The 18,714-nt window shown below is 33.9% G+C and overlaps 1 protein-coding gene across 2 annotated transcripts; it reads left to right on the top strand.

The window, feature by feature from the left end:
- Window positions 1–8,502: 8,502 nt before the first annotated feature.
- On the top strand, window positions 8,503–12,760 carry LOC146917051 (eukaryotic translation initiation factor 6-2). 2 transcript variants are annotated; one of them, XM_085718878.1, is made up of 8 exons: window positions 8,503–8,570; window positions 10,209–10,282; window positions 10,396–10,492; window positions 10,626–10,711; window positions 10,883–10,927; window positions 11,427–11,557; window positions 12,068–12,178; window positions 12,266–12,760. In XM_085718878.1, the coding sequence occupies exons 2-8, from the start codon at window positions 10,273–10,275 to the stop codon at window positions 12,521–12,523; spliced, it is 738 nt and encodes a 245-aa protein (XP_085575004.1). In that variant the 5' UTR covers window positions 8,503–8,570; window positions 10,209–10,272; the 3' UTR covers window positions 12,524–12,760. The 2 variants fall into 2 exon arrangements, with proteins under 2 accessions (XP_085575004.1, XP_085575003.1); XM_085718877.1 differs by having other exon boundaries at window positions 10,226–10,282.
- The last annotated feature ends 5,954 nt before the right edge of the window (window positions 12,761–18,714 follow it).

Genomic DNA, 18,714 nt, shown 5'->3' on the forward strand with positions numbered 1-18,714 from the left:
TGTCACGTCAATTAATGAATATGAAAATACATAGTTGTCATATTCATTAATTGACATGTCAACACATCATTAAATGCGTATGTAAAATAATTGTACAATGAGAGAGTATACTAGATAAATTCTTTCAATATTTTTTGGTAGATAGACAAAACGACAATCCTCATTGGAAACTGCACACACAAGAGAAGAATGCGGGATTCGAATCCAATCATAACGTCCAACCTAACAATTTCGAAATTGTAGTCAATTTCTTTCAAATTTAACTACTATTATGTTAGTCATTTTATCGGTACTTTTCACGCATTTTTTAAATTAAAATAAATTCTAAAAAAAAAATGTTTGCACCCCATGTAAAAGAGAATGACCAAAATTGTAATTAAACATAAATATTTTTAATATTATAGACCAAATACATTATGTGTTCAAAGAATTTTAAAAAAAATGTTTTTACTTATAAATGTGATTGGAGGGAGTACCGATTTTTGCCTCCCAAGTTTGAAAATCGCAATTTTAGCCCCTAACATTCACCCAATTTGCAAAATTGTGACCCTCCCTATTTTTACTTGGCAGAGCTGATGTAGCGCATTTTTCTAAAAACCAAGTGACATATAAGACGCATACGTGTATTTTAAGAAGAAAAAAAAAACAGCTTTCATGTGACCTCTTCTTCTTCCACATAGCTCCATTTCTCATTATTCTTCTCTTCTTCTCCGTAAATTAGGGATTTAGCCTTTCATCTCCCATAGCCAAATCTTCATTGCTCCTTCTTCTTCTTGATTTGTTCTTCTCTTTTCCAGCAATCTTTATTGTTTCTATTTTTGTTACGAATTCTTTGCCTTTCCTTTTTCCTCTTCATTCGATTCAAACCCTTTTTCTCTTGATTCACTTCAAACCCTTATGTCGTTCCTTTCTTGTCATTCCTTTCTTCTTCGTTATTGATTCATGGCTCGTTACATTAACATGGCGGCTTTATCTTATTCAGGAAAACAAAACAAAAAAAAAAGGTTATGTGCCATTGCGGAGCTAATTATGCATTGGTAACATGTTCTCCATTGGTAACTGAAGGTGAGAAAAACACAAGAAGGGGGGCTGAATTGTGTTATCTTTTTCTTCTTTTTAAAATAAGTTCAAAGTCCAAAGTCTGATAGAGTTCAGAATCTGGAGCAATGTTTAGAGTCTAATGCAGCAGATAAAGTAAAGATAGAGAGAGAAGAGAAAGACACAAAGCAATTATTCTGGTTCCTTCCACAATTCGGAAGTAGTCCAGTCCCCCTTGCACTTCCAAGGAGATTTTACTATAATCCAATTCTGATTACAAATGCTCAAGCAGACAAGCAAGAGACTTCAAATACTCAAGCAGACAAGCATGATATTTCCTATGCTCAAGCACAAAGGCAAGAGACTTCTAAAGAAACAAATTACACATAAATAAGTTTGGTTGGAACACTTGATATACAAACAGTGGTGTTCACAATATAAAATAAATTGGACTATTAAGACTCTAGAATTTCTAAGATATGAAAATTATTAAGAAATTCTAAGTGTTTGATGCACAACAATTTCAACAGAATTTTGGCACAATTTAAATGTTGTAGAGTCTCTACTAATCTTCAAGTCTTCATTCTTTTATATAGAGGTATGAAATAGACGTTGTAGAGGTGCCAACACATAAAAGAGTCGTTACTGAGCTTGATCAATCACCAATGATCTGTTGCTTGATTTGGTTAATGTCCTATGAAGGAATAATTTGAAAACCATTCCTTGTATGGAGAATTAACCAGCAAAGACACAACTGTAGCAGTACTATGCACAGACAATAGTGGAGTAGTGGTTGTACAATTGTACTATTGTCATTTCTCTGACCTCCTTCAGTGGATAAGCATCAAATGCCTTCTAATTTGTAACACCCCGTTTTTCCAAGATAAAAATTTCACATATAAATCAGAGTCATTCAACATAAACGGAATGCTACACTTCTTAAAAATCATAAATGGAATAAATAACAATTCATCCTTCATAAATTGGTCAACATAAATATTCAAAAACTTCGCAGTGGATTTTAATTCAACAACATAATTAGTCTTGGCACGAAGGCGTCATCAAAACATCTCGTAATAATCCAAAAACTAAATCATAGTCATGTAAAATCATAAGCAATAAGTAAGGAATAGAAAATAGCCACAAAAGTTCCCATCCCGTTACGTATCAGAGCACCTAAAGACACAGTGAGAGATAGCCACTCACGACAGCAATCAACAACTACTTATTCTCGATCACCTGCAAGTTACTCATACGAAGAGCAACATTTCCAAGCAGAAGGGGTGAGATTCACAAACAATAATGTTAAACATATAATTCAACAATTATATTTAACAACATAAACATCATCAACATATCATAACAATGGTCATGTAGCATCACTATCATCATCATAATAAACTTCATAATCAACATCAATATCAACTTCATAAATCAACTTAACAACTTGACTCGACAATGCAACTTAACTCGACTATGCAACTCTATCATTTTACTCATGCATGTGGTACCATTCTAGGGCATAAGCTCTCGTCCCTTTTGAGCATAAATATACTCCTAGGGCATGAGCCCTCGTCGCTATTGAGCAAAAGCTCCTAGGGCATGAGCCCTCGTCTTTATTGAACAAAAGCTCCTAGGGCATGAGCCATCGTATTTAAATGAGTATGCATGGACTCAACATCTTACAACTTAGACAACATGAACGTCTTATATGACTCCAATAATTTGGATCAACATCTCACATCTTAGACCGACACATGCAGCTTTAATCAATAGTAAACAGCAACATGGCAGCACATCAATAATCTCAAGATATAACAATATCAAATGTCATCATCGTCTCAAAACATCACTTATAATTCACATAATGCATATACGATTATATATATATATATATATATATATATATCATCAGTAACAACATTAAATCATCTTATAACAACTTCACAGATCATCGTTAATATTATATTCAAACATCAACAATTCATCATATAACATCGTATTCAAACATCAACAATTTATCATGCAATTTTGTAAAAACATAATAAATTATACATAACATATTTCCATGTCAAACCAAGGATACTAGAAAGATATCACAATTATCAACAACTTTCATGTTTATACCAAAGACCAATTTAAAACAGAGACGTGTGAAAAAGACGCAAAAACATGAAACAGAGAATGCTGTTACCGTAGAATTTCGCTAAGACCTCCTCGGAGTATTTTCATCATAACTCAAAAACTAAAAGTCATTTTCATGTCAAACCAAAGCCACTGGAAAGCTAACAAAATTATCTAAAACTTTCATGTTTACACCCAAGGTCAATTCTGTACCGATCAATAACAGTTTACGTTTCGAAATCGAAAAAGTTGTGCAGAAAGTCCATAAAAATTCACTGTGACCTACGTGCAGTAATTTGACCATAACTCAAGTTCTATAAATCATTTTGACATCAGACCAACGACATTAGAAAACTAACATCCATACCTACAACTTTCTTGTTTACGCCTAAGACCAATTCTGTACCGATCAATACCAGTTTTCGTTTGAAATTCGAAAAAGTTGTGCAGAAAGTCCATAAAAATTCACTGTGACATACGTGCAGTAATTTGACCATAACTCAAGTTCTATAAATCGTTTTGACATCAGACCAATGGCATTAGAAAACTAACATCCATACCTACAACTTTCGTGTTTACGCCTAAGACCAATTCTGTACCGATCAATACCAGTTTCTATCTCAAAATTCTGGACAGAGATAAGAAAAAAATCAGGAAAAGCAACTTATATTATTCAAACTTCACATTCATTCAAAATCATCACAATCAACAACAACAACTCAACATAATTCATACCCAATTCATAATATGACATTAACAACAACAATAATCAACAACAACAACAACATAACATAAATCATCAATTATCACTCTTAACCCTAATTCTCCAATTCTCAAAAACTAAACCTACAACATGTATGAAATTTCAGAATCATAGACTCAAGATTATTGAATGATAGTCCCACCCTTACCTTAGGTTGATTGATTGCAAGGATTCTACAAACTTCTCTTCTTTGGTTCTTCTCTTCTCTAGGTTTCTCCTCTTTCTCTAGGTTTCTCCTCTTTCTCCCAAAAACAGTTTGCACGTAATCCTTATTTTCTAACTCTGACTCTCCTCTTTATATATAAATCTTTAACCTACTTATTTTCCCTTATTTCCAATTCTGCCCCAAAGCCTCATTATTCTAAATAATTATATTTCTCCACTAAATATATACTTCCGCTAAATATATTCTTCCACTAAATATATTTCTCCACTAAATATATACTTCCACTAAATATATTCTTCCACTAAATATATTTCCACACTAAATATATACTTCCACTAAATATATTCTTCCACTAAATATAAAATAGGGGCTACTAATAAATATTAACGAACAACAAAAATATCACTTATCAAATATATTAATTAAATTATAAAAAGATTCTAAACTCAATCAAATAAATAAATAATAAAATAGGGCGTTACATAATTCCTCTAAATTAGCCGTTGCTCCAGGCTTCTATTCCTTCTGCAAACTTGTATCTTCAAATAATCAATATAACTGACTTCAGGTTCTTCACTTTAGACTCTGATGAAATTCAGACTTTGGGTGACTTCAGACTCTGACTGCCAAGACTTTTGATGATCTTTAGATTCTGATTGTCTTCAGACTCTGACTTGCAACATAGCTTCCTTTGTAAATTCTTTTGCTCTCAATTGTTCTTCCAAAACCAATGCCTTTATGAAAGACTTATAAATTTTAGTCTATGATCCCACACACTTGAACAAATATTAGCATATCCAATTGAACTTTTAATATCCTGTTATCATCAAAACTTAAGGTGACAATGTTAAACACATTTTTTTCCAACAGTAACTGCATGGCTCATCTTCTTTGCATATGCCTTCTCCGCATCTATGTTCTTCACAATCATTTTCGCTTTCAAATTTGTGTTCCTCGCTGTCATTTTCGCTTTCGATTTACCCTATATAGATCGATTCGTCATCTTCTTCTTTGTAACCCTTTCAATCAATTGAGAGGAGAAGACAATGTTAATGGGTGATTGCTGTGAAAAGGACCCTAATTCCCAATTTGATTGGGATTGTGTAACATGCATTCTAAGCTACTAGCATTTTTGCTTTTATTTTAAAACCATTAATCAGAGCGGTCATATTTTTAACTTAAATAATATCCACCTTATTAGAAAAAAAGCGCCACATCAACTTTGATCAGGTCAAAATCAGCGAGGACCACAATTTTGCTAAGGGGGTGAAAGTTGAGGATCCTATTTTCAATTGACATTTTGAATTTAACTATTATGTTAGTCATATTATGTATATCTTTTCTTTATAAAAATTAAGGAAAATGTTAAAGGGCGTCCATAGGGCTATCTTTAAGGATTATAAATGGTAAATACTTATGAAAATACATGTTTTTTTGTTACAAAAATGTGTGTATTCAATTGATTGGAAATCAAAATATTTTACTTTTTAAAAGAATAATTGATTATTTTGTAATGTTTAAAAAGTATCCCGATGACACTCGGTAACAAGACCAAAAAATTAATCATGTGTTCTATAAGTACAAATATAACGATAATAATATGTAAATACCATAGTTAGAATCCTAAATTCTTCAAATCTAAGGTGTGCAAATACAATCACTAAACTACTAGATAAAATCTTCTTAAAAATTTTTTTACCATTAAACTACTCGATAAAAATATAATATATGCTGTGAATTTTGACTCACATAAGAACTCAAGGAAATGTTAATGCAAGGACAACGAAAGTATAATCTAATTTTTTTTTTGTGGTCGGGATTTAAATCCCAGACCTTACTTTTTTTTTTTGAAAGGAAGAATTCATTGCTTTTCATTATCAATCAAAGAAGAGATACATGACGGTACATTATCATAAACATGGGAGCTAGCATTATATGGGGCTACCCTTGCTAATTCATGAGCGACCCCATTGGCTTGCCTCCTATTGAACTCGACATGAGAGTTCTGAAAACTATTCTCAAACAACTGCCTACAAGCATGCATAATACAACCAAACTCACTGTCATCCTCTACAGAAGACTGAAATTGATCAACCACTATCTTGGAATCTAAGGCAAAGTCAATATTATCATAATGAAGATCCGCCATCCACCTCAACGCCGTGTGAAAGCCTACGGCCTCACCCACATCAACATCACAAAGTGGGGAAAAACAATCTGTTTTAGTACTAACAAATTCGCCACTGTCATCCCGAAGGCAGATTCCAATACCCACCATATTCATGGAAGAAGAAAAGGATGCGTCAATGTTACATTTATACCTACCATAAGCCGGCTTCGACCATTCCACCACATTGCCATCGTCGAAATAGCCTTGATGAGTCAAAGGAACATCTTCTCGTTGCGCTCTTATATTTTGGGCTATTCGCCATTCATCGAGAAGGTGCTTTGCGCGCTCCACAACCTGCATGATTTTTTCATTTTGCTGCTGCCACATCTTCAAGTTCCTACGCTTCCACAAACTCCACATAATCGTCACAAATAATTCTCTTTGGACCAAAGGCAGCTGATCAAGAAGAGTAAAAATTAGTGCATCCATATTATAGTTTTTCCGGAGGGTACTATCAATCTTGTCCCATAACTGAACCTCACGCCAAGCTTGCTTTGCACCTGGACATTCCACCAACACATGGATACTATCTTCAAAGTTGCTACCACAAAGAACACAATCTGTCGGACAATGAACTCCTCGGCTACTAAGGCGTGCGCGCGTTGGGAAACAGCCCCTACACACACGCCACACAAAGTTTTTGATCTTAGGAGGAACTTTTAGCTTCCAAATCAAATTCCATCTCCCCGGAACATGTAAATAAGAATTATCTGCAATATCAGTTACACAAATACGATATGCACTACGGACAGAATAATTGCCATTTTTCTCAGCCTTCCACACTAATTTATCTTCACTAACAAGTGGGTGAAGAGGAGTATTCATAATAATTTGGGTAGTATTATGATCAAAAAGAGAAGATATAAGAGTGGAATTCCAAACCTTTGTCGATGGCTCAATAATATCCTGGACTTTAACATGAGATAAAGAGTTATACATAGGACAATTTGTTGTAAATGAGCGCCCATCTTTGAGCCACGGAGCACCAAACAAAGGAATATTAGCGGCTGTTCCAATCCTCCATCTAGCGCCCTGTTGAACAACCATTTTAGCACTAAAAATATTGCGCCATACATAACTAGGATTAGCACCAATACGTGAGTTCAGAAAATCAGTATGAGGAAAATATCGCGCCTTAAACAAACGTGACACAAGGCTCTCTGAATCTGTTTGGAATTTCCAACCCTGTTTGCCGAGCATTGCTACATTAAAGGATGTGAGATCCTTAAATCCCATACCACCATCATTTTTATGAACAGTTAATCTTTCCCAAGAAAGCCAATGCATACCTCTTCTAGTAGACCCACCATGTCCCCACCAAAAGGCATTAATCATTTTCTCTATAGCATTGACTAATTTATTTGGCAACAAATAAATACTCATGACATAAGAAGGAATGGACTGGAGTACCGATTTAATTAGAACTTCTCTGCCTGCTTTGGAAAGACATTTACTGCTCCACGAATTAATTTTGTGCCAAACGCGATCTTTGATAAAACTGAAAGTGGCTTCTTTACTTCGGCCAATCATAGAGGGGAGCCCAAGATACTTACCAGTCCCCATAACTGCACGAACACCTAGAATTGATGTGATAGACTCCTGTGTATGGATTGGAACACTTCTACTGTAGTAAACTTCAGACTTTGGTAGGCTAATAGCTTGTCCAGAGGCTGCCTCGTACACTTCGAGAATATGTTTCATCATATTAGCTTCTCTTTCCTCAGCTCTGAAAAACAAAAAACAGTCATCTGCAAACAAAAGATGAGAAATAATAGGAGCGTTAGTACAGATAGAAATGCCATGTATATCTCCTCTCTGTTCAGCTTTACGAATAAGAGCTGAAAGACCTTCCGCACATAGGATAAACAGATAAGGTGAAAGAGGATCACCCTGACGGAGGCCCCACCCAGACCTTATTTATATTATGCATTGTTTCTACCAACTGAGTTAAGTCCACGATGATTAATCTAATTGCTTTTGTTTGTTATTATAACTGGTTCACATATGAAGAAATTAATTAATCCCTCACCCTAAACAACTTGATACCAAAAGATAAAATAAAAATCAAACAATGTAAACTCATAAAGAGACAAAAAAGATCATGAGTGGAGAGGTGGGTTATACAAGTGCACCATTTTTCCACACATTTTTAAATTAAAATTAAAATATAAAAATAAACAAATGTGTGCACCCCACGGAAAAGAGCAGTACAAAAACAAACCCTAATTTCATTCATCTCTCAAACACACGGCAACCTCTTCTCCGTCGCTGTCGCATCCTCCACCGTCGCTTTCTCTTCGCCGCTTCAGGTATTCTTTTCTCTTCTCTTTTTCTTCCCAACTTCAAAACCAATACCCCCAATTTTGTTTCTGAAATTTTTGTTCCAGTTTTAATGGAAATTTATTATCTTTATCGTGTTATACTAGTTTTTTAATTAGGGTTTTTTTATTGTTGTTATTATTATTGTGTTGTGTTGCTGAAATTAAATTAAGTATTTGATGTATGAAGATGAAGTATGTGAAAGTTTTGTAGAAATTTTTCTGAAATGCAGGATATTTTTTTTTTTTTTTTTGATAAGGAGGTGAGAAATTCACTTGTGAGAATAAAGTGAGTAAATATCAATTGTTATGTGCATATGAATAACAATAACAATCATGGGCTCTGAAGTAACACCCACACTTCTGATGGAAGGTGTATTCCGGTGTCGACACATGAAAGTGCCCGACACCGATATTGCATTAAATTGTATCATTTTCACAAAATTTTATCTGTGGTGCGCCGTCTGCGTTGTGTCCAGTGTCGGTGGACGATGTCCACTACACAAACACAGACATGTCTACTTTGATATAATTTTGAGAAAATGATATAATTCTATGTAATCACATGTATTGGTTTCGTGTCAGTGTTCGGTCACCGACACATGTTGGATACTGGGGCATCCCTTCGATCATAAGTGTCGGTGCTATAGAGCACGTCGCCGACACATGAGATTACGTTCAATTAAATATTTTTTTTTATTTTTTTTTTCAATTTTGACTTGTGTCTGTGTTGTGTGTGTCGGTGCTTCATAGATCATGGGTGATTAAAATATTAACGGTTGATTTGTGCACTTTACCCAAGATAAGCGAATTAAAAAAATAAATAAATAAACAGCAGGATTTTTGAAGTTGATTCTTTTACTGTTGAAGCAATTGTAAGGACTGTTTGATTTTGAGGGTTTCTGATGTTAAGAATTGTTATTGCTTGTGGGTTTTTTGAGTTGGTTGTTTCTATGTGGAAGTTGCTAAAAGACTCGATAGGGAAATTGTTTTCAAGTTAACAAACATGTGAATTTTTTAATGGTTGAGTGAGTTTATAGCCGAGGCATCGTTTATTATTTTAAGTTTTCATTTGAAATCGTCGAAGATCAGTTCTGTTTGTACTAAATATGTTATGTTACATGTTATTTATGTAAGTATATAAGACTTTTCTTTGAGAGTTGGTTTAAAGAATCCTTCCTTACCCCTGCATGCAAAATGGCATGGTTATGCATAATAACATAACATACGTAGAGATTCAGATTTCACACTTTCCTTTCTTTTATGTTCTGTTTTAATATGTGAAATTCTTGATTTATAGTATAACATATATGTAAGTATATATGACTGTTCTATGGGAGTTGGTTTAAACAATCCTTACCCCTTCATGCAAAATGGAATGCTTATGCATAATTACATAACATACTCACGGGTTCACATCTTACACTTTCTTTTCTTAAACGTTCTGTTTTAATCTTGATGATATATGTAAACTTCTTGATTTATACTGTAAGGTGAGTCCTGTTGCTCTTTTATTGAGTGTGTCTGAGTTACAACTTACAAGTGATTATATATTATTAGGTGTGTATTGTTTACATTTTTGAATTTATTTGCATTTAATTATGGTTCTTTACTTTGTTTTCTGATTAGAATTCTGGTTCTTGTAGATCTTCCTTTTGTGTACGTGGGTTAAAGATTTGTGACAGTCTCAACCATGGCAACTAGTAAGTGAGACGTATACTTACACACACTGACACATGTGTGTGTGTGTTACTTAATGGTCTTCTCTGTTTTTTTACTTTAAGTTACTATATTGAATGATTATTTTTTTCTGCAGGACTTCAGTTTGAGAATAATTGTGATATTGGAGTGTTCTCTAAACTCACCAATGGCTATTGTATGGTTGCCATTGGAGGCTCTGAAAGCTTCTACAGGTTTTCATTCTTTTCAAAAACTAATGAAAATAAGTTCTTGAGTCAATTTAAGTTACTTGAATTTGGTTTCGAACAGTTTGAAATTGTTATGGTAATTTTCTAAATGAATAAAGTAATATGGTTCTTGTTGCAGTGTATTTGAATCTGAGCTAGGTGGTGTTATCCCTGTGGTGAAGACATCTATTGCTGGCACCCGCATCGTTGGTCGTCTTTGTGCTGGTAAAGCTTTTCTTACCCTCATTCGCTATTGATTCCTTAAGGAGTATCCATTCCTGAGTTGGTTTTGTCATGTTTCTTTCTGCATAGAATGAGATTACTGCATCAATTTCCTTTTTTAAATCATAACCATTTTATCGTACCTAATTAACTTACCTTTTCATTGACTCGTAGGAAACAAGAATGGCCTTCTCTTGCCCCATACTACCACAGATCAAGGTAATTCCTATTGTTATTATATGTTGTTGATTATTTTTGGTACTTTATGATGCTATTTTAATATGATGTAGCATGGCCTATTCGAACACATTTGTAATTTCCCGTTTCCTCTGAAGATCTTATATCAAACTGTTACTCGTCAAAACCAATGATTCTGATTGTTGTCTGCACATATGAGACGATACAAACTCCCCGTTTCTATGAACATAACAAACACTAATGCTGCTTTGTAATTGAAAACAGAAAAAAAAAAACATAGCTTTCAATGCTCTAGTCTCTTGGCACCTTTCAGCATTTTTTTTCCTTTCATTTTTGCCGAGATTGATCAGCTGTAACATGTTTCCATTTGTACAAATTCTCTATGATTTAGGGTGGCTTTTTAGACTGTTAATATTCTCTCCCCTCTGGTATCTTATGTTTTGCCTTTGTTCGTGGTAATATAATACTATACGAATATGAACTTATGGTATTGATTGTATTTTCATGGTTATTGCTGCAGAACTTCAACATTTGAGAAACAGTCTACCTGATCAAGTTGTTGTTCAGAGGATAGAAGAAAAATTATCTGCTTTGGGAAATTGTATAGCATGTAATGACCACGTGGCTCTCACTCACACCGATCTTGACAGGGTATTGTCTTATTGTAGATTATAGATTATTTTTCCTCTCTTATTAATCGGTTATTCATGCTTAGGATTTGAGATAGAGTTGAAGAGAAACTTGTATTTCATGTAAAGCATGAATGTTGTTGAATAAGGAAATGAGCAAATTATCTCACAAACACTGCTAGTCTTTCTGAATCTGATCACCATAAATTTTAACAACTCAATCAAGCAATCCCTTGTTTATAATTTCAACCACATTACTTCAGTTATCTGCTAAGAACATTATTAAGTTTTGTTGGTCTTCAAATTTGTTCTTTTAACTGCGATTTGTGATGCCTGTCGAGCCAATCTCTCATATATAGGGTAGGAACATTATTAAGTTTTGGGGGTTATTATTAACACTGCTCATTGATTAAACGTTTTCTCATTATAGCTTCAAAGTTCAAGCTATCTTCCTTTAGACATCAATTTATGTTTTTAACTTGTATGAATCTTGGCTTGCTCTCTTATATTCATTGTGAAATAATTTGCTCAGGAGACGGAGGAGATAATTGCAGATGTTCTTGGAGTAGAAGTTTTCAGGCAGACCATAGCTGGCAATATTCTTGTTGGTAGTTTCTGTGCTCTCTCCAACAGAGGTGGTTTGGTGAGTAAAAATGTTATATTTTCCCTTAAAATTCATACTTTTTTCCATCTAAACTGTCTTTTGATCATAGTCATACACATGATGCAGGTTCACCCTCACACATCCATAGAAGATTTGGACGAACTTTCTACACTTCTTCAAGTTCCTTTGGTTGCCGGAACAGTTAACAGAGGTAGTGAAGTGATAGGTGCTGGAATGATAGTTAACGATTGGACATCATTTTGTGGTTCAGACACCACAGCAACAGAACTCTCTGTTATTGAGAGTGTTTTCAAGTTGAGGGACTCGCAACCTAGTGTCATTGTCGATGAGATGAGGAAATCACTCATTGATAGCTATGTCTGAAATCGGTAATAGTAATGACTTTTAGTAAGATGTTGAGTTTTGGTTATAGTTGTGTCTAATGCAATGACGGGGGTGATATCAATGTCTGAAAATTGATAATAGTAATGACTTTTGGTAAGATGTTTTAAATTTTGGTTATAGTTTTGTCTTGTGCAATGTGAACAAGTATGTTCTAAAAATGATTGATTGTACTTTTCCATGTTTATGGTATCAGTTATTGATTGTTGGCACCTATAAGTCCAAGCCATATTTGGTTTAATTCAAATCAATAGAAAAGTCATGCTTGAGCTTGTGTCCTGCGTTCATGATTGCACGAACGGCGATACCCTACAATCGTGAGCAGCGGCCATTGTGCTGTTCAGGCGTTGATAAACATGGATGGATCGATATAGATGTCTAAAATGAAAAGTAATATTTATGATTATTATGAATGAATTATTATGAATGATGCACATAAATTAGGTAAGCGTGGGGATTATAGAACTTGACTGTTTTTTATTTTATTTTATTTTATTTTATTTTATTTTATAGGGGAATGCTAGTTTACAACCACTAGTTTAGGGACCTAATTAGATAGATGAAGGAGTACCTAATTATAACTTTTTTAGTTCAAGGACATTTTTTTTATTACATGTTTAAAGACATATTTAAACCAATAAAACAGTATGCCTATTATTTAGATGCTTTACGCTCACTGAGAACAAAAAAATCAAATCAAAAAAATCAAAAAATTAAAATTAAAATAACAAATAGATACTTGACTTTGGATGCATCCTTAATTTTTCATAAATATATAGTTTTCCGTAGAAAATAAAATTCATTAATATTTTCATTATCTGAAATGATTAATTTAATATTATCTAATAGGAGTCCTCACATACATGCCGATCCAAATAAAAACGCAAATATTCTCGTGACCTTAGCTCAGTTGGCAGAGATATTATATGTAGGGACCGGGGGTTCGAACCCTGGACATACCACTTCTCCACATTTAAGTCACTAGGCTACTTGATTAAAAAAAACGTAAATTGATTCAAATGTAACCACTGAACACATGATATTGTTAAATGTGATTTAACGTGTCCTTCAGAGAAAATCACTCAAATTAGATCAAATTTTAGACTCTTTAGTATGATAATTATAGTATTTTTTTTAATCGGCAAATATTATTAAGCAATGGTAGCGCAAGGTGCACTTAACCCGCCCGCGTAGGAGGAAAAAGAGTACAACATAAGAGAGCCTTATAAGTTCCGGCACCTCTCCACCAAAGGAAAACTCAATAAAAAACCCCTATGTTCCTATTACAAGAAACAGAACAGGAACCGAAAAACAACCACCACCACTCAATTCTTTAATATCTTATAGTGATTGTGTTTTCCATGGCATTGAAACCACTAGTGTTGTTAACACTGCAACCCGGGGTTGTATTCATTGAATGATCTACATTTGATTTGATTTTTTTTTTAATCAAATATTATAGTATTTTTACATTATGAGAGATGATGTGACTAATATAAGAAATATAAGAAAAAGATGCTTTCATCATGGTACCATTATTATTTGAACTATTGTGTTAATAGTAGTAGGGAACATCACCAACAATATTAAACATATGAATATTTGAAATTTGAGAACTAGGAGAAGCAATGAAGAATGATTCATTGAAAAGCAGAAGAGTTAGATCATGTAAAAAGGTTATTATCTTTTTTATGTAAACTCTTTTTTCATGATATAACTCTTCCTCGTACTTCTTAAATTTAAATATACCTTTGATTCTCCAAGAAACACCAACAAATCTATGAACATGAAATCTGGTACAAATATCTCACTCTAAAAAGTAACTGATTTGATTGCTTCATCTTTGTCACCATTCTTAACATACTTCATGAGCGTTATTTAACTTTTAACTTTTTTGGTTCATAAACTCAAATACTAAAGTATGTTCACAGTAACAAAGATGAAGCAATCAAATCAATTATTTTTTGAGCTAAATGACAATCTCTGAAACAATTTCCTTCTTCCATGTATATATAGGGGTCTGGTGTCAATTGAATAAAAAAAAAAACGAGAAAGATATGAATCATTTAGGCCTATAAATTGGGAATGAGGATAACTATTTTAGCGATTATTTTGTAAAGTTGGTTGAGGAATCTATATTTTACTTTAAAAAAACTGTATTTTCTCAACTGAATATCTTCTAAAAAAAAGGAAGCTTATTATCTTTATTAGGTGTTCCAAAAGAAAATATTTACCTATATACTATCTTTTTAAAAATTATCTTATCATGTGACGGATTTGTCTAGAGCTTGGTTGACTATTGAATTCTGTTTCAAGTCTTCCTATAAAATCAATCAATAGTAATTAATATCAGTTGCTATGTTACAGGTGGAGATCGACAACAATCAAAGTTCTTCAATATTTAGACTTGTCTAGAAATCAGTTGTCTGGATCAATTCCTAAAGATCTGCAAAATATTGTTTTCCTAGAATACTTCAATGTATCTTTCAACATGTTGGAAGGTGAGGTTCCAATCAAAGGTGTCTTTCAAAATGCAAGCGGTTTAGCAGTGAACTATATCATGAAACTGATGGGTTCTCAAATAGGAACTTGATTGGTTCAGGATGTTTTGGTTCGGTATACAAAGGAATTCTAGTATCACATGATAAAGTTGTTGCATTTCCTTCCTTTACATATACAACCTTTCATTTTATTTTATGCTCAAATTTGTTTTAATCTTAAGTAATTAGTCAAAGCGTTTACAGTGGAGGCTAGTTTACCCTTACATTCAGGAGCAGGATACTTTATGGGGCTTGCTAGTGAAGGTACTTGTAGGATCACCATCTCTTTTCCGAATAGCATAACCGGTGAGATTTAGAGCCAAATATTTCCATATCCCTTATAGGTTGTTCGATACTTAAATATTTGCAATTATGAGACTTCCATATATAAATGCTATTTTTCCTTGAATTTGCGGTCGTTTTTTACGGACGATCGGTTATATTATGATACACACGAGACAATTTTTCTTTGGTACCTTGAGCCTTCCAAGCCACCCTTTTATATTCTTATTATCCTTTGTGAAACCACTTTGAGCCTCCAGACGAAAAATTCTTTTCATGTTACTTAGTGACGAATCATGTCACGGTCCCGAACTTTAAAGGCACCCTGTTTGATTTCTGAAGTTAGATATGTATTATTATGACTGAACATGTTTTAAAGCTAAGGTTGGGGTTTCTCTTTAGAAATAGCAACATCTTAAGTTTGGGGTTTGGTAACAGTAGAACATATTTTGTCAGAGAAAAAGAAAAAAATGTAGATGATCATGAATCTGCACGAAAAAAAAATAGAAAAAAGAAGAAAAAAAATCAAGAGCCAAAAATTTTGGTTTCTTAAAAAAAAATTGTTGTATCTTTCTGTCAAAAAAATAAAGACAAATTGTTCTACTGTTTTACCCTTCTTGTTTGAATCAAGGAAGGAAGGTTGGTAGTTAATCAATGTTTAGTAGGAATCCCTAAGTTAGTAAACTAACTCCAAGTAATTTTGATAGCCCACTTTCCCAAATATATCCACCGTTGACCTAAGCCAAGTTATAACCCCTTAAAGTCCTTAAAGTGTGTAAATAATTTTTACTTGACTGTCTGTTTATAATTGTTTCAAATTTATAGCAAGGTACATTCATGTGACGACTTGAGTGAGCAAAAATGTCGTGACCAGTCCTACTGGCTTTAGGAAATACATATGTGTATCATAGAAAAGAGTATGGCTGAGAATATAGGTTACTTTGCTGTAAACCTGATGAATGATGTCCCAAGCACAACTCCCAGAAAGGTATTCTTTTCCTAAAAAAAAATGCAAAGAAAAAAAATAATGTTTTTCAGTCATTTTCTGTAGGTCTTAGCAGTGAAAAGGAGGAGTATTAGAACGATTGCCTATGATTTCGGGATATTTGTAATGTTTTTTTATATTTGAGTGTGTAATTCTAGTTTTCCCAAAACATAGCAATTTTAAGGGGGTTTTGAAGTAATTCACCAAGAAATCATGAAAATCGGCAAATCAAGAACATCTGAAGATTTGTAGACTTTGGAAAGACCAAGAATAAAGATTCAAGAGGTCTCATGAGACTTACAAGAGGGAGGAATTATGTTCCTTGATCCTGATGCAAATTATTTGGAGGAAAACACCTAAAACGACGAAAAAAACAGAGAAACTGGGTCCGGAAACCACACTCATGTGCCAAGGGCATGTGCCATGTGCCTAGGGCATGTGTTGTGCGCCCTGGGCATCCAAAATGCGCAGGGCGAAAGCCTCTTTTCATGCTTTTTTGTGGGTAAAGCCCGCGTTTTCAGCCCTAACCCAGGTAGAAACTCTCGCTATAAATACCAGTCTTACACATTCAAAAGTTATCGTTCAGAACTAGAGCAATTCAAGAGGAAGACATTTCTAGGAGCTTCGGAGGAGTTTCTATATTGTCCTTGTTTTTCTAGAGTATGTTTTTATCTTTTGTAATTTGTTTTTAGTTAGCTTGAGTAACAAAATCTTTTTAGGGGACATTTATTGTTTTTTAATTGGTAAAAAATAGGTGTGAACACATTTATTGTTTATTTTTTTAGAGGACATTTATTGTTTTTTATTATGTACAATGTTAATTTCTAATTTTAAAATATTTTTATAGAGTATAAATTAATTTTTATTCAATTTTTTTTATGCATTTTATTATTTACTTGTTTGGCCTAAACATATTCAAATGTACCCCTTGTTTAGTTTGACTTTTAATATTTTTAAAATTATAAGTAGGAAAAGATCACGATTCTCGATTCTTATGAAGTTGTCCAAAACACGTTACAGTTATACAATTTTGGGTGGAACAATGTAGCCTTTACGTACAAACCAATCTCTTTTTTAGATGCATCCTTCTAAGTTTAACTTCAACCGAAGGTGAGGGGAGATCACATTTTTTCAAAAGTTGGTGATAGTGAACCAACTCTCACAACTGTCAGTTTTCTCAAACTCATTGTAAACTCCATTGATGGTCCATATTTTAAGTTCAACAAATTTTCATCATCATCTTCTGTTTTCGTGTCAAAGGGTTGACCTTTGAAAATTAACTTCAGTGGATGGCATCACTAACAACAAAAACTCAATTGCAAGTAGATATCCCATCCATGACAATATATCTGTATATATATGCTTGATCTGTATAGACAAGGTAAATAATAGAGCTTAGTCGTTTGATTTTTTTTCTTCCAATAATCTACTCTTCTAGACATATATTAAAAAAATTTGTTTAATTTTCTTGTACATTTTCAGCATTTCTTTTTTTTTTTTTGGTACAAAAGAGGGCCAAAGGCCCAAAAGAAGGAAACAAAAAACTAAGGAGCTAATCGCATATTTCTAGGCATGCACGCTCCAGAAATATCATCAAACATGCGGCTTTGAAGCTCATTAGGAGGAGACTCCAAAGCTACCAGATTCCAAGAATTTAAAGATAAGCTAAAATTGGCTAGCCAATCAGCACATCTGTTGCCTTCACGCCAAGTGTGAATAACGTGAGTATGCCATTCTCGCCGAAGGATCTCTTGAATACGCTGAACCAAAGAAGGAATGGTTCCATTGATCTTACAATTGTTAGTAACCATATCAATACGCACCTTTGAGTCACTCTCAACAATCAAGTGAGATATACCCTCTCTCCAAGCCATATCCAGCCCTAGATAAAGACCCCACATCTCAGCATGCAGAGCATCACAAGCTCCAATTTTGCGGCTAAAACCCTTGATCCACGTGCCATCAGATTGTCGGAGGAGCCCGCCACAACCTGCAAGCTCACCATTACCTTTGCATGCTCCATCACAATTAAGTTTCACCCAACCATCCAATGGTCTTTTCCAACCAATATACACAATTTCCTTATGATGAGGATTTTTCTGCAAATGATCTTGAGCAACTTCTTCAATGGCCCTAATGAAATTTTGAATGACATAAGTTGGGTTATCTGGTCTTTGAAATCCTTCTTCAAATATAGCTTTGTTTCTCCAAGTTCACAGATGCCAACATGTAGTCATGAAAGTTGTCTGCCACCTAAACTCAGAAACTCCAATCGATCTTTTGCTAAGGTTTTTGAAAACCCAATCTGTAACATCCCAGACTGCTTACAGGATTGCCGACTAACCCCACAAACCAACACGAGTCTT

Source organism: Medicago sativa, chromosome 6 (genome assembly GCF_051527215.1).
Source record: "Medicago sativa cultivar Bolivia chromosome 6, Bolivia_mono, whole genome shotgun sequence".
Taxonomy (NCBI): Eukaryota; Viridiplantae; Streptophyta; class Magnoliopsida; order Fabales; family Fabaceae; genus Medicago; species Medicago sativa.

Coding starts and splice junctions, on each gene's coding strand:
- LOC146917051 (XM_085718878.1), top strand. Junction 10,493..10,625: donor GGCTCTGAAAGCTTCTACAG/GTTTTCATTCTT, acceptor TTCTTGTTGCAG/TGTATTTGAATCTGAGCTAG. Junction 10,928..11,426: donor CCATACTACCACAGATCAAG/GTAATTCCTATT, acceptor TTATTGCTGCAG/AACTTCAACATTTGAGAAAC.